General features: G+C 63.7%; 1 protein-coding gene across 2 annotated transcripts; it reads right to left on the reverse strand.

Annotated features, from left to right (window-relative positions):
• Window positions 1-1,316: 1,316 nt before the first annotated feature.
• Window positions 1,317-16,315, reverse strand: LOC114021987 (collagen alpha-1(II) chain). Of its 2 annotated transcripts, none has more exons than XM_037905452.2 (8): window positions 15,983-16,315; window positions 15,057-15,148; window positions 12,628-13,970; window positions 9,543-9,695; window positions 7,457-7,598; window positions 6,707-6,843; window positions 5,041-5,142; window positions 1,317-4,799 (listed from the first exon to the last, which is right to left on the reverse strand). In XM_037905452.2, the coding sequence occupies exons 3-8, from the start codon at window positions 13,924-13,926 to the stop codon at window positions 4,683-4,685; spliced, it is 1,950 nt and encodes a 649-aa protein (XP_037761380.1). In that variant the 5' UTR covers window positions 13,927-13,970; window positions 15,057-15,148; window positions 15,983-16,315; the 3' UTR covers window positions 1,317-4,682. The 2 variants fall into 2 exon arrangements, with proteins under 2 accessions (XP_037761380.1, XP_043407806.1); XM_043551871.1 differs by having other exon boundaries at window positions 14,990-15,148.
• Between the last annotated feature and the right edge of the window lie 3,127 nt (window positions 16,316-19,442).

Below are 19,442 nucleotides of genomic sequence, written 5' to 3' on the forward strand. Positions count from 1 at the left end.
TGAAATCTACAGCCCCTGCCCTGCAAGGACCCAAATACAGGCAGCTGCTTGGCGCCCACCCAGGGCTCCACCAAGGACCAGCCTTGAACCAGATCTCAGCCAAAGCAGGGGACTGGCTGTAAGCTTGTTTTCTAGCCTGGCTGGTGCCCACACCAAGCCGGGAGGTGGAGCCTTTAAGGTGCTCCAGAGGGGTCACGGGGGTGGGATGAAGAACAGGGCGATCTGCTCTTGGGAAACACCTGGTGAGGCCTGATAGGCTGTGGCCTCAGCTCCCAAGGGAACCACCGTCGCCTGCATCATGACGGGTGGGTGGATGAAGCCCCAGGCTGCGTCCTTTGTAGGGAGCAACCCCGGAGCTTGCAAGGATGGTGCTAGAAGCATAGGGTCCAACACCAGATGGGCCCATTGCCATCAGGGAGCCCGGCACGGCACAGGTCATGGGACTGCCCCCAAAATCCCTGGAGCAGATCTTAGAAAACAGCCAATCGGGATTCAAAACTTGCCCGCGATGGCGAATCCACCATGCCCCTGGGTAGATTGCCCCGTGGTTGATCACCCTCACACTCACCGCTCAAAAACGATGCCTTGTTTCCAGCCCAGATCTCATGACAACGGCGCTACACCAGCACCTCACCCGACGGGCATGGCTGCCCGGCCTCCCCAGCTCTCCCTGCTTTGCACACGGGACAGTCCCACTGCACCTGTGGGCAGCGGGGCTCAGCGAGGCAGGCGGGTGTCAAGCCTCAGAGGGCCAGGTGCGGGAGCGGGTTGGGGGCACAAGCACTGGAGACCCAGTGCACAGCGTGAACTCGGCCACCCCATGGCCACGGCTGACCGCCAGCCCAGTGCCGAAAACAACAGCTCCAGCCAGCCTGACCTCTTTGTGGCTCAGCGACCGCCCCCATGGGACCCATTAACCTTTTATGAACATGGCCATCGGGGCAGACGAGGGCCCGGACTCTCCTCTTCTTTGGTTTTAATACACACACTGCGTGGGATCATACGGCCGTCACTGGTGGGAAGCCAGGCGGGGCTGTGGGATTTGCAGCAGTTGCTCTAAATATGTTGCAATAACTGGCCAGTCCCAGCCACAAAATACTGGCGATGGAAAGACACAGGTGAACCTCCTGCTTCCGGGCTTACGATTAGAGACCAGGACGAGACCCAGATGGGGCAGAATCGTGCACAGCCGTTGCTGTGGTGTTCCTACACCTTCCTCTAGCAGCTGGGACCAGCCATCTGGGCCTGGATTTTAGGGGGGTGGCTACATGCGGGTACAGACACAGACGCCAGACACTCAGCCATGCACACATGAGCAATTTATAGACGCTGGTCTATTTCTTTTCAAAACTTGGCGTGGGCAGGGAAATTATCCCCAAGTAACACATTTACCATGAGCCGGAAATACTGCTGCTGGAGCGGCCGGTCTCCATTTCCCGGGCTGGCTGAGGCCTGAGTTATGGCCCTGTTGGAAAGACAGCGGGTTTGTAAATGCTTCTGTTTGTGCCGCTTGCCAGCGAAATGAGAAACCATTGATCACCGGGGCCGAGGTTGAGCCGGGAAAGAAAAGCAAAATTGGGAAATGCCGCAAGAGACAGACAGCTGATGGATGGGCCTGGGAACCTCCCCCGGCGGCTAACCGGACCTGGAGAATTAGGTGCCAAAACCCATGGGAAGACGGGCAGCTTTGAAAGCCCCAGCCAGTGCCCTATGCCCTGCCCGCCGTACCACTTCACTGGGCTTTGGATCAGGTACGTAGAAACAGGCATCCCGAGACCAGCAGTTCCCCTCTACCCAGGGCCTGTGCTCCGTGTGTCCCTGAGGGGTGAGCGTACGCTGACCAGACGTCCTGATTTTATAGGGACAGTCCCGATTTTTGGGTCTTTTTCTTATATAGGTTCCTATTACCCCCCACCCCCTGTCCCGATTTTTCACATTTGCTGTCTGGTCACCCTAGGTGAGCGACCGAGCACGCAGGGAAGCCAAGGGCACGTGCAGGCCGCCGGGGGAGCTGGCTGAGCCCACGAGCTCTCATCCGGTCTGCGTGCCGCTGTGGAAGGGGTCAGCGGGTAGAGGGGTGGGGCTAATGGCCAGGTACTAAAACCCCAAGGGCTGCCGGACTGGGTCAGACCATCTCGTCCAGTAACCTGCCTCCGACAGGGGATGCAGCTTCACAGTGAGCAGAACAGGGAAATTAGGATGAGATCCGCCCCCCATCGTCCCCTTCCAGCGACCAGAGGCCAGGGACAGCCGCAGCACGGGGCTGCGTCCCTGCCCATCCTGGCTAATAGCCGTCGATGGACCCGTCCTCCAGGACCTTGGCTAATTCTTCTTTGAGCCCTTTACGCTTCTGGCCTTCATAACATCCCAGAGCCAGGGCACTGCTGTCGAGAGGGAGGTCCTGTGCCCACCGCGTGTGCCCAGCTGCAGCTGACACCCTCCCACTGGCCACGCGCTGGGCAGTAGCATTCAGAGAACCAAAGGGTTTAAGGCCAGAGGGACCATTAGACAATCCAGTCTGAGCCCCTGGCCAGCACAGGGCATCACATTCACCCAGCTCCCCCGTACGGAGGCCAACAACCTGTGTTTGCCTGAGCGTCTGCCAGGAAGGCAGCAGGCAGGCTCTGAACCCAGCACGTCCCATGGCAGTTTGTTCAGTGGCGGAGCGGCCCCTGTTAGAAACGTGGGCCTTCTTTCCCATTTGAAGGGTCTGGCTTCGGCTCCCAGCCCCTGGTTCTTGCTCTGCCTTTGTCTGCGAGATCAGAGAGCCCTTCCAGGGCTGGGATTTCCTCCCATGAAGGGTGTCTACACCGGCATCAGCTCGCTGGGACGACGCGAGCGACAGCTAATCCCAGCCCCGGCCAGCGGGCTGGAAACCAACCCCACATGCTGCCCGGAAACAGCCCAGCGGGCTGGTCAGGCCCCCGCTCGCTCTAGATCAGGTCCCAAGCCCAGGCCCCTTCCCCACTTCCCCACTGCTCGCCCTTAACTAGGGAGAGCTTGTTTTTGTATTTGTGAGGGCTCAAGGTCCCATTGTGACAGGCGCTGCCCAGCCCCCTAGAGAGATACAGGCCCTGGCCCTCCCTGTCTAAACAGACAAGACAAGGGGCAGGAAAGAGAAACTGAGGCACAGAGCAGAGTCATGACATATCCAAAGCAGCAGCAGTGCCAGGAACGGAACCGACGTTTCCTGCGGCTGGTTCAGGCCCCACATCACCGGACCAGATTCTGCTGCCCTCCCACCCCCCACGTAGCGCCGCTGAAAGCGAGAGGCTGACTTGGGTCTTCGCTGGCATACCAGGCTTGTGCTAGGCCCTGGCACTGGGGTGAATTTCACCCACAAGCTCTGGGCGGAGAAAACCTCGCCCACGCCCCGCCCGCTAACCTCGCTAGGAACCCGCAGCCCGTGTCTTGTCCTGGTCGATTCTACCGAGCCTGCTCTCCCCTCCCCGAGGGCTGGTCCAGACACTGAGTCAGGTCGGCCCAACGCCATCGCTCAGGGCTGTGAAAATCATCCCTCTCCGAGCGCTGCAGTTAACCGAGCTAAGCCCCGGCGGAGACACCCCGGGGTTGATAGAAGAATTCCTCCATGGACATCGCTCGCGCCTCCCGCCCCGGTGTATTTACCACAGCGAGGGGCGAGCCCATCCCGGCGCCGTGCGACGTGCTCAGGCTGCCGGGGCACCAATGCAGCCCTGGCACGCTGCCAGGGTAGACACAGCCCTGACCTCAGCCACCTCCCTTTAAATAACAAGTGCCGGCAAAACGCACGTCCCGGAGAACCGCCGCCGCGGCACCAAGCCCAGCGCAGAGGGCACCGCCGCGCAACGCACCCACGGGAAGAACGGTGAAGTCCCCGTTCACGGGACGGGCCACTCCTCAAAAAGGGAAGCTCTCAGAGGGTTCAGCCAAAATATATGTATGTCCAAGGACTATTTTCTGTTGCAGAAGGATACGCTTATTACAAAGGTTGGGATGCATGATTATAAAAGTGGGTCCTTGAAGCACCTGCCCATTGCCTTAAGTCCCCGGCTGGCCGGCCTGTGAGCCTGTCTGTTTCCCCTGATCTTACACTGAGCCTCGTTACCTTGTGCTAATTACTGGGGCCACCCACGGGGCTCTGCATCCTGAAGGCACTTGGCAGGGGGGACCTCAGCCCCCCCTCACAACCCTTCGGCTCCTCGCAGGCAGGAAAGCAGCATTCTCCACAGGGCGGGGATGGGGAAACTGAGGCACAACCGAGGTGATGAGAGAGGAGAAGGCCACAGGTGGAGCCAGGCGCTCTCGGGTCCCAGGCCTGCCTTCTTTGGGAATAGGGATGCTGGAGCATTCCGCGGGTCCTTGGCCAGGGCTGGGGGGTTTGCCGATGAGCCGGGGGAGTCGGGGCCCATCTGCAGGGTTTGTGGGGCTCCTGCAGCCAAGGGGCCAGCACAGATCCCCTCGGCGCCCCACTGCAATCAGTGTCATTCCTCTCACCTCGCTGAATTCATCGATGGCCCAGCCCGGAGCAAGGCTACCGGTGCCAACCCCCACACCCAGCGCCCGCCCCCCCGGTGCACCCACCCACCCTGGGATGCCCCTGCCAGCAGCAGCGTCCACAGCTGGATCCCAGCGCTCTGCCTCCAGGCATCCCAGGGACGTGCTCATCTCCGGAGGGGGGCAGCTGTGGGGCTGGGCTCTGCTCACTTGGGGCTGGCCCCAGGGGCGTTGCTGCTCGGCGTGTCGCTGGGCTCCGGACTCTCCTCCTCCTCCAGGTGCTGGCACATGCTGTCCACCAGGGAGTCCAGGCCCGCGAGCCCCTGCGGAGACCCAGACGGGGGGTGAGTTACCAGCACGGGAGGGCCCCGCTCTGCCCCGTCGGGGGGGGGGGGGGGCGGGGGTTCACTGAGCTCAGCCACCCCCACCGCCTGCTCCTATCCCCTGCCCTGCCCGAGGCCCCCCCCAGTCCCTTCGGGAGACCGTCCCCCAGCCTGAGCCATCCCACCAGTCCCCCGGCCGCCCAGTCCTAGCCCTGGCAGCCGCCCCCCGTGCCCGGCTTGCCTGGTGCTGGGCCAGCAGCGGGCGCAGGCAGGTTTTCATGCTCTTCCGGAAGGCGTAGGGGTCCTCGCTGCTGGACAGGCTGCTGGGGTCAAAGCAGACGCCCTGGAGGCAAGACAGGAGTGTGGGGAGGAGGTGAAACCCCACACGAACCTGCCCCCCTCTCCCAGTCACCCCGGCCCCACCACCATGGCCCTGGGCAACAGATCATAGCTCTGAGCCCCCCGCGCTACTCCCTGCGGCACAGCACCTCCCAGGGAGCCCCCCACCTGCCCCCCCCAGCACAGCACCCCTAGAGAGCCCCCCGCCTGCCCCCTGCAGCACAGCGCCCCCTAGAGAGCCCCCCGCCTGCCCTCCACAGCACAGCGCCCCTAGAGAGCCCCATCCCCCAGAGCACAGTACCCCCTAGAGAGCCCCCCTCACCTGCCCCCTGGCAGAACAGTGCCCCCTACAGAGCCCCCCACCTGCCCCCTGGCAGAACAGTGCCCCCTAGAGAGCCTCCCGCCTGCCTCCCGCAGCACAATGCCCCCTAGAGAGCCCCCCGCCTGCCCTCCACAGCACAGCGCCCCTAGAGAGCCCCATCCCCCAGAGCACAGTACCCCCTAGAGAGCCCCCCTCACCTGCCCCCTGGCAGAACAGTGCCCCCTACAGAGCCCCCCACCTGCCCCCTGGCAGAACAGTGCCCCCTAGAGAGCCTCCCGCCTGCCTCCCGCAGCACAATGCCCCCTAGAGAGCCCCCCACTTGCTCCCCGAAGCACAGCGCCCCCTAGAGAGCCCCCCCTACCCTCCACAGCACAGCGCCCCTAGAGAGCCCCACCCCCCAGAGCACAGTGCCCCCTAGAGAGGCCCCCCCCACCTGCCCCCTGGCAGCACAGCACCCCCCAGGGAGCCCCCCGCCTGCCCCCCGTAGCACAGTGCCCCCTAGAGAGCCCCCCGCCTGCCCCCCAGCACAGCACCCCTAGAGAGCCCCCCGCCTGCCCCCCGCAGCACAGCGCCCCCTAGAGAGCCCCCCGCCTGCCCTCCACAGCACAGCGCCCCTAGAGAGCCCCACCCCCCCAGAGCACAGTCCCCCCTAGAGAGCCCCCCCACCTGCCCCCTGCAGCACAGTGCCCCCTAGGGAGCCCCCCGCCTGCCCCACCGCAGCACAGTGCCCCCTACAGAACCCTCCACCTGCCCCCCGCAGCACAGCACCCCCTAGGGAGCCCCCCGCCTGCCCCCCGCAGCACAGCGCCCCTTAGGGAGCCCCCCGCCTGCCCTCCACAGCACAGCACCCCCTAGGGAGCCCCACCCCCCCAGAGCACAGTGCCCCCTAGAGAGTCCCCCCCACCTGCCCCCTGGCAGCACAGTGCCCCGTAGGGAGCCCCCGCACACCACCCTGCAGCACAGCGCCCCCTAGAGAGCCCCCCCACCCGCCCCCCACAGTACAGCGTGCCCCAGGGAGCCCCCCCTGCAGACCAGCGCCCCCAAGGCAGCCCATCCACCCATCTCCAGCAGCACGGCGCCCCCTGGGGAGCCCCCCAACCCCTCCTGCAGCACAGCGCCCCCTAGAGAGCCCCCTCGCAGCGCAGCGCCCCCTGCTGCAGGGGAAGGAGCCGGGGGATGGGCTGGGGCAAGCCCCCTGCACAGAGAGCAGTGGGTGTGACGGCCCCGGCAGAGGAGTGGGCCCCACCTGGGCCGTGTAGATCGAGGCCGCGCCGACGTCCCCGGGGTGGAAGTGGTGGCGTTTGCAGAAGCTCAGGAAGCTCAGCACCTGCTGCAGGGCTCGAGCTCCCTGCCGGCTGGGCCCCTCGGGCGGCCGCCCCACAGCTGAGGAGGGCAGAGAAGACAGGTCAGCGACTGGGACCCTGCAGCCCCAGGGCGACCGACCCAGAGAACGACCCTCCCTCTCCTGGGACCAGGCAGCTGCCAGCGGCCACCAGAGAACGTGCCCGGCCAGCACCCTCGGGTCAGACTCGGGGACCAGAAATGCGGCAGGCGACCCAGCAGGGCCAACCAGCCCCCAGCTCCCAGCCCCAGGGCCCTCTAGGGAGCCGCTGGCATCGGGCAACCTGCAGGAGGAAAGGGGCTGCCCAGAGACGCGCCACTCGGCTGGGATCCCGCCCCGCACGCCTGGGAGCCCAGGGGGGCCCACTAGCCCATATCCCGTCTCTGGGAGCCACTGGGCACTCAGGCCCTCGCTTGCCTCTCCGGCGTTTCAGGCTTTTCCAGAGCCAGACCCTGGCCCTGCTGGGGGGCAGACGGGCCAGGGCCTCCCCAAGGCTATTCCAGCCCGACCTGGGCCAGGGATCTCGGCGCTCGCCTGCCTCCTGCCCCTCTATTAACGGGACGCCGGCGGGAACCTCTCCGCTGCAGCCTGGTGCCCCGCGGGCGCCCATGGGCTGCCCCCGGCTAACCCCCCCGTGCCCAGCCGGGCGCTCACCGTGCACGTCCCTGTCCTCCATGAGGTAGAGGATGGAGCCGTTGCGGTCGTACAGGACAGCGTAGGGCACCAGCAGCCCGGGGTGAGGGGGCAGGAACAGGAAATTGTGTAACATCTTCCTCCAGTCGGAGACCACGGGCACCTGGCAAACAGAGGAGAGGCTGAGGCTGCGTCCTGGGCCCCAACCAGCATCACCTGGGGCCCCTCAGTCCCGGGCTCCCCCCCCCCGCAGCTCTGCCGGGGCCCCTCACTCCCGAACCGCAGCCCCCTGCTAGCCCAGCCCTGGGCTCCCCCACACAGCTCTGCCGGTGCCCCTCACTCCTGACCTGCAGCCCCCTGCTAGCCCAGCCCTGGGCTCCCCCCGCAGCTCTGCCGGGGCCCCTCACTCCCGACCCCCAGTCCCCTGCCAGCCCAGCCCTGGGCTCCCCCCTCCCCGTGCTCTGCCGGGGCCCCTCACTCCCGACCCGCAGCCCCCTGCTAGCCCAGCCCTGGGCTCCCCCTCCCCGTGCTCTGCCGGGGCCCCTCACTCCCGAACCGCAGCCCCTGCCAGCCCAGCCCTGGCCTTCCCCCACCACAGCTCTGCTGGGGCCCCTCACTCCCAACCCGCAGCTCTGGGCTCCCCCCGCCACAACCCCTGACTGCCGACCTCCAGGATACACAGAGGTGTGTGGTTTGCAGGCTCCTCGGGGCAGGGAGCCCGTCTCCATCTGCATTTGCCCTTTCCTGGCCTCTCCCTCCCCAAACACGCCTCGGCTCTGGACTGAGGACACCCCACTCCGACCCCCTCGTTCGGGCCAGGCCCTGGGGTCAGTTGCCAGGTCTGGCTGAGCCGTTGCGAGCCCGGAGAAGCCGAAGCTGGCTCTTTCCCGGAGCTAAATCTGGTGCCGGTTTCCAGAGGCCGCTGTCGACGGCCATCAATAGAGCTCGGTTAATTAATTTGATGGGAACAGCAGGGACCACACTTTGCATTTAGTGAAGTTCCGAGAACTTCCAACCTCATCTTCATAATTGGCCTCATAAATTTGAGGAAAGAGAGAAATCAGCAAAGCAGGAGGAGGGAGAGGAGGAGAGAGGAACCGCTGCGCGCTGCAGATAAGAGAAGTGGCTCCATTTGGCTTCCTTATTTAATTTTATTGCACAGATCCATCTTCCCCCTCCCTCCGCCAGCCCCCGCGCTCCCTGCTGGATTGACCTAATCATGATAAATTCAGATTCATTTCCCCGCCTGCACCGGCGGGGGGAGCACGCTCGTTACGCCCGCCCGGCCGCCACCCCATTAGCTCCTGCAAATATTTACTCATGAATATTAAGCTCTGCTATTAACATGCAAAACCCGCTGACGCCCCCTCTCCCCCCCCCACAGCTCCTGGTGTCCTCCCAGGTCTCCTGTGCTGTGCCGGGCGCCCGGCAGGTGTGATTAACAATTGAGATGCTTGGAGGAGCCGGTGATTAAAGCTCAGCGCTCCCTGGGGATGGGGAGCAGAGACGGCGCGGGGGGTCCGTGTGGCTCAGGCCCTGGGAGGTGCTGAGGAGAGGCTCAGACGCCCTGTGTCGCCCTGACCCATGATCAGCCCAATGGCCTAATGGTTAGTGCTGGGCTGAGTGGGCCCCACTGCGATTCCTGCCCCTGGCTCCTTCTCGCAGCCCCGGGGGCTGAGGGTCAGGAGTGAGGGGCACCGGCAGAGCTGGGGGGAGCCCAGAGCTGGGCTAAAAGGGGGCTGCGGGTCAGGAGTGAGGGGCACCGGCAGAGCTGGGGGACGTTCCCAGCTCCAGGACCTTCCACTCCATTTTCAGCTGCTGCAACATTTGGTTCATTTTTAATTTTCAGGACCATCAGATTCACAGCCAGTGAGGGGGGGACCCCTTCCCGGGAAGCAGGAGCCAGGAGGCTGTCGAATGACAGTGCATTAGAGCCATGTAATGTCCTCATCGCTCACCGTGGGCCGCTCTCCCAGTTCTCCTCCCACCACGCAGCCCCGCAGAGGCCAACGCGGGACTGGCCCCGGCTGGCCGGAGCGGGCCCAGCCCAGGCCCCCTCTCCAGGGCTCTCTGGGGCTCCAGACAGGGCAGTTCCTTGGCCACGTACCTTTTTCATCAGCATGCTTTCCCCGGTGACCCGGTCCCGTGCTCGGAACCAGCGATCTGCCAGCTTCTCCGTGACGTAGAACTGGCGGCCCAGAGCATAGTACAGGAAGAGGCTGGAGTTGGGCAGGGTCGTGGCCAGCTTCCGCCCATCCCGCTGTAAAGGAGAAGGCATTTTAATTAACATAAGAACGGCCAGACTGGGTCAGACCCAAGGTCCATCTAGCCCAGTACCCTGTCTGCCGACAGTGGCCGTGGCAGGTGCCCCAGAGGGAATGAACAGAACAGGGAATCACCAAGTGATCCATCTCCTGTCGCCCATTCCCAACTTCTGGCAAACAGAGGCTAGGGACACCATCCCTGCCCATCCTGACTAATAGCCATTGATGGACCTATCCTCCATGAACTTATCTAGTTGTTTTTTAAACCCTGTTATAGTCTTGGCCTTCACAACATCCTCTGGAAAGGAGTTCCACAGATTGACTGTGCATTGTATGAAGAAATACTTCCTTTTATTTGTTTTAAACCTGCTGCCTGTTAATTTCATTGGGTGACCCCTAGTTCTTGTGTTATGAGAAGGAGTAAATAACACTTCCTTATTTACTTTCTCTACACCAGTCATGATTTTATAGCCCTCTATCATATCCCCCCTTAGTCGTCTTTTTTCCAAATTGAACAATCCCGGTCTTATTAATCTCTCCTCATACGGCAGCCGTTCCAGACCCCTCACCATTTTTGTTGCCCTTTTCTGAACCTTTTCAAATTCCAATATAATTTTTTTGAGATGGGGTGACCACATTTGCCTGCAGTATTCAAGCTGTGGGCGTACCAGGGATTTATACAGAGGCAATATGATAGTCTCTGTCTGATTATCTATCCCTTTCCTAACGATTCCCAACATTCTGGTTGCTTTTTTGACGGCCGCTGCACACTGAGTGGATGTTTTCAGAGAACTATCCACAAGGACTCCAAGGTCTCTTTCTTGAGTGGTAACAGCTAATTTAGACCCCATCATTTTACATGTATAATTGGGATGATGTTTTCCAATGTGCATTACTTTGCATTTATCAACATTGAATTTCATCTGCCATTTTGTCGCCCAGTCACCCAGGTTTGTGAGATCCCTTTGTAGCTCTTCGCAGTCTGCCTGGGACTTAACTACCTTGAGTAGTTTTGTACCATCTGCAAATTTTGCCACCTCGCTGTTTACCCCTTTTTCCAGATCATTTATGAATATGCTGAATAGGACTGGGCGCAGGACAGACCCTGGGGGACACCACTATTTACCTCTCTCCAGTTTGAAAACTGACCATTTATTCCTACCCTTTGTTTCCTATCTTTTAACCAGTCACTGAGCGATGAGAGGATCTTCCATCTTAGCCCATGACAGTTTACTTTGCTTAAGAGCCTTGTTAAAAGCTTTCTGAAAGGGCAAGTCCACCATATAGACTGGATGGCATTTGCCAGGATAGCGACCCCCACCCCCAACCCCTACAGCTGGCTGCATTCTCCGTTCCTAGATGTCGACATTTAGCCACATTCAAATGCATATTGTTTGCTTATACCCAGCTCGCCCTGTGTCAGGGACCTGTCCTCTCCGTTACTTCCCACTCCCCCAGTGCGTATGTGTTGTCTGCAAACGTTACCAGGGAAGATTTTCGGTTTCCTTCCAGGTGACTGATCAGAATGGTAAGAGGTGTAGGGCCAAGAACCAACCGTGGCGGGATTCCTCCAGAAACACCCCCGCTCAATGATGATTCCCCGTTTACATTTTGAGACTCATCAGCCAGTGATTAATCCATGTCCTGTGGCCATGTTAATTTGATAGTGTGCTAGTTTTTTCGGCAAAATATCATGCGGTACCAAGTCAAGCGCCTGACATGGCCTTTGGGGGTGAAAGGAAACACAAGGTAGCCGGGAACCACCAGGGAGGGCCTTGCATCAAGCCGCCTAGAGGTACGTGAACCTCACGGAGAGATCAGGCTTCAGGGCATAAACCTGCAGGGTCAGGAAGGAATTTTGACAGCAGCTGTACAATTAACCAGGTGCATTATGGGGATTTGGCCTGACTGTGGGTCATAGGTGTAATGCTGGCAGACCAGGCCCGAGCTCACCTGGGCACTGGCAAATACACAGCCAGAGTCCAGCTCACCTGTGGGTTAATCCTGCTAACACAGGTATTCCATTGATCAGCAGCTGTGGTGTGAGTCTCTGTGGAAAGGGGCATTAACCAGAGTGAAGAACTGCGGAGGGCCCAGGAGCTCCGGGGCTGGAGAGCGTCTCGGCGGGCGGGTTACCGCCCTTCCTGTCCACACCCAGAGTGCTATGTGCAAACGCTGGCTCAAGCTCAAGGGGAAACAACGGGGGTAAGGACATAGGAGCTGCCAGGCTGGGTCAGACCAAAGGTCCATCTAGCCCAGTGTCCTGTCCTCAGTACCCTGACCGCGGCTGGCGCCAGCTGCTCCAGAGGGAATGGCGAGAACAGGGCAGTGATCGAGTGGAGGGAGCTGGCTAGCTGCTCTTTGGGACCATCAGGGAAACCGGTTGGAGGCTTGGCGTGAGCAGCAGGCTGCCTTTAAAAAAGTGCAGGACTAGAATTGCCGGGGGCTGTGGGTTGGGATGGGGGCACCGGTGGGGAGGGGGAGGGAGAGGGGGAGGCTGTGGGTCGGGATCAAAGGGCATCGCAGAGCTGGGGAGCGGGGGGAGTATAGGACTGGGATAGCTGGATGCGGGGTGGGGGCTTCAAACCAATAATCTCACTGAATCAAGGACTGTCCTTGCCTAGCTGTGTACCGCACCTGGCACATTTGGGACACTCCTGTAATCCTGGGGTTCTCAACTTTTTCCATAGCAGGACCCCTCCCATTTAGCCAAGACCCCCACCCCCCATAGCAGTAGGGGATGCCCTGGCAAAGAACCCCTGCTGGGGGTCACAGTTACTAGCAGGTTCGGGGACACAGGGCAGCAGCCGGCTGTGGGCAAGTGGGAGAGGGGCTGAGCCTGAGACAGGTTCCTCGCCCGCTCAGCTCCCTGCCGGGCAGCAGTGACTCCCGAGACGGGCACCTGCCGGGCGAGCTGTCGGCACTCACCATGGGCAGGACGGCCAGCCCCAGCACCGGGTGCTCCTCCACTCGCCCCAAGACCAGGCCGGAATCCAGGAGCGAGAAGCAGCCGCCCTCAGCGTCCAGGAACGTCCGTCTCAGCTCCTCCAGGAGGGACAGGCCACACGCCTTGGTGAGCCTCCCGTAGGCGTCCTCCACGGACATCTTAGTGGGAGCACTCGCACCCGCGGGCCCCAGGTCCCCGATTCTCTGGGCCTGGCTGGCCGGCTCCTGGGAGACGGGCTTGCTGCTCTGACGGTCCGGGCTGACCGAGCCAACAGAACCCCCGGTGCCCGGCCGCCTCCCCAGCTCGGTGCCCCGGGGCCGTCTCGTAACCGCGCCCTCCTCTGTCCCGCCAGGACCTTCCGGCGGCAGCTCCTCTCCCGGTGGGTGTGCTGAGGGGGGGTCTGGCTCAGGGGGGGCGCCCGGGGCCAGCCCGCTCCCCACAGGATGGGGGATGTCCAGTGCCCCTTCCCGGCTGATCACCGGCTCCCTCGCGCCCTCGCTCAGCACGATGCTGCCGTCCCACCGCGGCTCGGCTGCCGGTTCCGACGCCATGGGGTCATGCCCACGGCCTGTGCCCTCGGCCCGGGGTGCGCCCGCCCTGCCCGCCGAGAGGCCGAGAGCTGCGCTGGGAGGGACGCCTGCACAGCCCTGCTCTTCCTGGAGAACACGGTGACTCTCGGGCGGAGACACATCCCGTCCCGGCTGCACGGAGCAGAGCCGAGCTTCAGCCCAGGGGGAGCAGTCTTCTGGGATGGGGGGCTTCTCCAAGGCCAAGGGGGGAGCCGTCCCGTCCTCCAGCCCTGGCTTGGTCTCTGGGCCTTCCCAGAGCTCTAGATCCAGGACTTTGAGGCCCCCGCACCTCCCTGGCTCTCCCCCAGGCCCGCTGCCCAGCCTGGCCGTCCCGGCGGGCAGCTTGCCATGCTGCAGGGTCAGGCGGGGGTCTCGGTGAGGGGGCGCAGAGTTGGTCCCGAAGCTGAACGGCAGGGTGGACTGGCCAAAGCCCTTTCCCGGGCAGGTCCCCGGGGGCAGCTTGGGGTAGGGGGCGTTCCAGAGCCGGCAGCCGGCGCCGGGCTGGGCTCCCGTCTGCAGCTTAGCGAGGCCACAGCAGCGGCAGCCGGTGGGAGGGGGGGGGCCCTCGTAGCCCGGCGCGGGCAGCGCCCCCGTCTCGCTGACGGCCGTCTTGATGGCGTGCTGATGGCTCCGCGTCCCCCCCGAAGGCAGCAGCGCGGCGGTGAGGTCGATGTCGGTCTCCGTGGTGATGGGGGACCCGGTGCGCTGCATGGTGACCCCGCACAGCTGCTGGGCCCCTGCCCGCGGGTCCGGCCCTGGGAGGAGACAGCGGTGTCAGGGGCAGGCCTCTGGGCCAGCTAGGCGCTGGGCCTGTGGGTGCAACCCGCTCCCCGGCTCGGATCCAGCCCCAGGGCCCGTCACTGACCCGCTCCCTGAGCAGATCTCCCCAGCCTGGGGCCGAGGAGACACAAGGGGAAGTTCAGGGTCTGTTCCCACCCCAGGCAGGCCCCCAGCCCACACTGGATCCAGGTCTGGGCACGCGGTGGATTCTCAGTCGCGTAACAGGGGCTTTCCCCTGCTCCCTGGGTGCCCCGCGTGGGCGGGTGCTGGGTGGGCCACCTACCCCGGCCGGCCCTGCAGCGATGCCTCTAGGGCGAGGGGGGTTGGTGCCCCAGCCCCATTCAGTCCTCGGCCCCCTCTTGGGGTCGCCAGTAAGGGGCCTGGTTAGTGCCCAGCGTGGGGGCTGTTTGTATGTGGACATCCATCCCCCCGGAACCGGGCTGAGCCCGACCCGCTTGGCACAGGTCACCACTGGCGGTCCCCCTATCCGGTAACCCGCAGAATGTGATGCTATCTCCCGGCTGCCCTGGAGGCTGGAGGGGGCTGATGGGCGGGGAGCTGGCAGGCGATCAGGCCCCGAGGACTGGCTGCAAAGAGCCAGTAGCCCCGGGGGCTTTGAAGCAGGGCTTGGAAACGCACCAGAGTCAATGAGGGAATTCCACAAGCCTCGTCCGCACACGGACTTGGCAGAGCGGCCACAAGAGGGTGCTGTTCTCACGCCGATGCTCACGGGCCGGAGGAGCTGGCCACCGTTTGCCATGGCCCCTATACGGGGAGTCAATGGGACAGCACCATAGCCAAGGCTGGAAGCCCGAGGGGCCGGGGCCTGGGGGCCCCCGCTGCCTGCCTCAGCCCCGTCCTAATGCTTTGAGAGCAAGAACGGGTGAGCTTCTGCGCCGCAGGGCCCCGCTGCCACCCTGGCTGCGAGCTTCCTCCCCGCAGTGCCCTGCCAGTAGCAGGGTCAGTCCCCTCCCAGGGGCTGAGTCTCCGTTACCTGTGACCTGTCCCTGCCTCTCCATCGCTCACTCTGTTCTCAGAGTTTTCCCCACTCAGGAACTTACTGGATTCTCCCCGACCTCAATGGCGCCCGGGATCTGCCCCACGAGCCCCGCACGGACACACGCTCACGGCTTGGCACCAATCCGGGGGTCAGCTGCGGAGAAAGCGGAGTGTCAGTGTGGGAGACGGATCCTGAGGGGCAGGCGCTCTGCACCCTGTACCCTCCCTCAGCCAGCACAGGTGGGGCTCTAGGCCTGGCATGAGCAAGGCCTCAATCCTGCCCATCAGAGCAGGGCCCAAGCCAGATCCAGCCACCCGCTGTGAGCTCCCTGGCAGCAGTGCCCTGTCAATGCCCCGCCACTCCCCAGCTCAGGCCCCTTTTCCAGAAGGCCTAGATGGGACCCTGCCTAAGGCTCCTCTGACTCTGGTTCCAGCCTGATGGGATGTGCCCAAGAATGCCCCCACCCCACCCTCCGCACACACACGGTGCCTATCCTCACACCCAAGTGTTCAGCGAAGCATCCAAGCCCCACGCCCCAGACTGGCTGCACCAGAGCCTCACTGCCCCTTCCCCTACGCAGTTACCCAGGATTACTATCAGCCCCTGAACACCCCATCAGTGCCAATGTGACCACCCCAGTACCCCAGGCTGCCGAGCAGAGCCCCGTCAGAACTCTGATCCCCTCCTGCACAGGCCCTGACCCCAAAGAGAATCCCCATCAGCTGTTGGCGGTACAGGGCCAATGACACACAGCACAGTGGCTCCAGCTCCATCCAGCAGAGGGCAGTGGCTGCACAGCACCCTGGGTGGCTTATTGCCACATTCTCCCTCGCACCTAGAGACAGCACTTTGCTGTTTTCCCACCCAAGCGCACAGCCCCAAATCCAACCCCCCTGCCCCACCCTCCACCCCCAAACTCTGGTGCCGGAGCCTGCTGCACAGATCCAAGGGCCTGCATGAAACCCCCACCCGGGCAAGGCCCGTTACCTTGGCCTCAGATCCTCCGGCCTACGTTCTGCAGCCCAAGCCCGAGCGCACCGACTCTGCGACAGCCACCCCAGCTTCCTTCCTCTCCACCCTGCCACGGAACAGCCACAGCGAGACGGAGAGGGGAGGAAGCGCAGCTGCCGGACCCTAGACGAGCAGCCCTGGCTGGACGCTGCCCCACAGAGCCTGACCCGCAGTGGCCTGTCCAACCCTCAACGAACTCCAAGCTGGGGAAGCCTCCTGTCCCAGGGGATCTAACCAGCTGTGGGACATCGGTGCCAACCAAGGCCAGCCAGAGCAAGCCCCAGTCAGATGGAAAGCGAAAGCAGCTCCCTCCTGTACGCATGTGCAGCCAACTCCGGAGGCTGGGCTTTGCCAGCTGCCCTGGCTGTGTGCCCAGCACCAGCCCACGGCTTGTTAAGGGCCCAGGGCGGCTGCGTGGGCAGCGTCAGGTGGACGGGGTCGGTTTGCCGATAGCTCCACCGGTAGCGGGATGGGGTCCCCATGGGTTAGTGCCCCCCTGGGGTTGGCAGAGGCTGGGACTGGTGCTCCGGCGGTTTTCGGCACCAAACCCACAGCGACGTGAGCATCATGTCTGCTGCCCAGCCATGATCCTGACTCCAGAAGGGGCTTCCCGGAGGATCTCACCTCTCCCGGCCCCTCGCACAACCTCGGCCCAGAACACTCCTTTCCACCAGAGACCGGCACCAGCCACCGAACCGGGGGTTGGTTCAGAACACCCCGAACCGCAGGGTCATTGTCCGGGGGCGGCTGGGAAAGGGGGATCCAGACCCCTCAACCTCTATGAAGCAACGACACAGATGAGTTTTGAGCTCAGCTTCTGCGGCAGCAGCCCAGAGAGCAAGGTGACGGACCCTTTAGCAATGCCTCAGCAGGGTTGGGAGCCCAGGCCTGTTTCTGCCCAGACTGCCCCCGTGGCACGACAGGGGCCCAGAAAGGCTGTGAGCATCGCCTCTCGAGCAGGTTGGTGTCTTCTCCCAGAGGGGCCCGGCCCAGAAAGTGAACTCAGGTGACGTTGCCTGGCTCTTCTGGTCCCAGGGGGTGGACGGGCTGAAATCCTCCTCCCTGCACGCCGCCCAGCCGCCCCGGGGGTGAAGCGGGGACTCGACGAGGAGCGAGGTGTGAGATTGGCCCAGGGCGGGACGGGCTCATTAGCAAGGTTACAGCAAACTCGGAACTGGGCCCCGGCGCCAGCATCACATGGAGTGGCCCGAAGCGCTGGGCACACAGCGCTGGCTGTCCTCGTGCCCGGAGTCACCCCAATGACAGGGGGCTAGTCCCCCGCAGGGAACCAGGAGGACCTGCCGGGTCAGCGCCCCTCACTCGATCACAGCCCCAGGCAGACGGCCGGGCTCGGCAGCTTGGATCAGATCCTGCTGCTGGGGGAGAAAGGAGCGGAACGAAGACGGACAAAGCTGCTGCAGTCGCTACGCTGGGCGTACGGCCCCCTCGAACCAGCCCCAGGGGCTCCCACCTTCCCGGGAAACATTCAACGGAGACAAGACCGAAGCGGGGTGGGAGGCACGGCAGGGAGGTTTGCAAAGCCCAAGGAGAGGCAGCTTGGCTCAGCCCTCCTGGCCTGGGGGACCCTGCCACTGGGGGGCTCCCTCCTGGGCAGCCGAACCCCCCGCATGAGCGCCGCGGAGCCAGCTGCTTTCTGGACTGTACCTCGGCCAGCTGCGTGCCCCAACCACGCCCCCTCTGGGCGCCGGGAGCCAGGGGGCTCAGATCTGCCCATCCAAAGCTCTGGCAGGTCCCTGTGCTGGGCCAGGGGCCCTGGGCCTCCCCCACCAGCAATGGGAAGAGGGCGCAGCCGTGCAGCTTACCCACTCCCAGCCATCGATCGCCGCCCTGGCTTCCTGCTCCTGCCCCCGCTCACAAGCACCAGTCGAGCCGGAGCCAAGCAGCCAGCCTGCGCTCGGCCTACATGTCGCAACTCGCAGCCTCGCCGAGAGCCGAGCAGCCCCACGCCGGGAGGGGAAGGGCTAAGGGGCCAGCTCCGACACTGCGGGGGCTTCTGGCCTCATCTCAGACTCAGTTCAGCTCCTTGAGGGGAGTCGTGGGAGAGGCTGGGCTTTCCCGATGGGTGTTAATGGACACCCGGGAGTGTGAAGAGCTGATGGGGCAGCTCTGCCAGTGCCCCTCAATCCCGACCCGCAGCCCCCTGCTTGTCCGGCCCAGGGCACCTAGCTCAGGTTCCTTGTACATCCCCCAGAGCTGTGCCACTCCCTTGCGCTGGATCCTGCCTCTCAGCAAGGAGAGCGGCTGGCGCTTCCCCGGCTGCGGGGCAGTCGCAGGGGTGAAGGTGGTGCTCAGCAGGGTGACTCGCAGCCCAGGGAGCTGTGGCAGCTTCTCCCCCATCCCGAAGGGGCAGAGCGAATCAGTCCCACCCAGAATGGGCAACCGAGTCCTCCCAGGCCTAGCTGGGTACAGCTCGGAGCGCCCAGAGCCTTCCAGGCCCACCCCGACATGGCTCCCGTGGTGCTGCTAATCTGGCACTGGCAGGTGTCCAGCCCTGGCAGGAGAGCGCCCAGGGCCAGCGTGGGCTGGGAGCTCGCCAGGCGGGGCTGGGCACGCTGTGTACACCCCCAAATGGGACGCGCGGTCTCTGCTCCGAGGGGAGAGCAGGCACCTTCCCTGGGCCGGTGCCAGCTCTGCGCGGACGGGCCCATCTCGGCAGATACATGCACCCATTTCCCAGGTCCCCTGCCCACCTCCCAGTTACAGACACAGGGGCGGGGGGGCCTCCACAGCTAACACCTGGGGCTCCGGGGGGGTTCGGCGGCTACATCCACACAAGGAGCTGGGGGGCGGTTCCAGCGTTCACACACCGAGCTCCGCAGGTACCAACCGCAGCGTAGGCGGGGTGGCAGCAGGGGAGGCTTGGCTGAGCCGTGGGCACGTCCCTTGACACGGTTCGGTCGGGCTGCCACGGCCACACTGCTCGTCACCCAGGCACAGTCCGTGAACACCCCTCGCCCGTAGACGCAGCCCACCGCTGACCGTTCCGGGGGAGGAGAGGACAACGCCACCGGACCCCCCGGGGGAGAGGACAATGCACCAGCCAGCCCGGCACGCGCGGGCCGAGTCGTTGCTCCCAATGCGGGAGCGCCTGCATGAGGCCTGCCGAGAGCTGGCTGGGACCCATGGGACGCACTCTGCCCATGTCCCCCGCTCTCATCCCCCATGGCTAGTGTCCTGTAGGCAGCAGACAGCCGCAGCCCCTGCCCCGAAGAACTGCCAGGCTAACACAAGGCGAGGGACCTGGCTCTCAAGCCACAGACTAGAGGGATGGGACCCACACCTCCTTTCCTCTGCCAGGATGGGGCCATCCAGGGCCGGGTAAGCGTTAGCTCAGCAGCCCCACACTGAGCCGGACGAACACAGAATAAAGCCGGCTGCGTCCCATACACCGTGCTCCCCAGAGCGACTGCTCCAG

The sequence above is a fragment of the Chelonia mydas genome, chromosome 7 (genome assembly GCF_015237465.2).
Source record: "Chelonia mydas isolate rCheMyd1 chromosome 7, rCheMyd1.pri.v2, whole genome shotgun sequence".
Lineage (NCBI taxonomy): Eukaryota > Metazoa > Chordata > Testudines > Cheloniidae > Chelonia > Chelonia mydas.

Bases quoted from the DNA above. Each gene is read 5' to 3' on its own strand.
- LOC114021987 (XM_043551871.1), bottom strand. From the start codon at position 15,014: ATGGAGAGGCAGGGACAGGTCACAG. The intron at 7,599-9,542 runs GTACGTGGCCAA...TCTGTTTGCCAG, and splicing joins AAAGCATGCTGATGAAAAAG to GTGCCCGTGGTCTCCGACTG. The intron at 5,143-6,706 runs GTGGGGCCCACT...TCTTGCCTCCAG, and splicing joins CCTCGATCTACACGGCCCAG to GGCGTCTGCTTTGACCCCAG.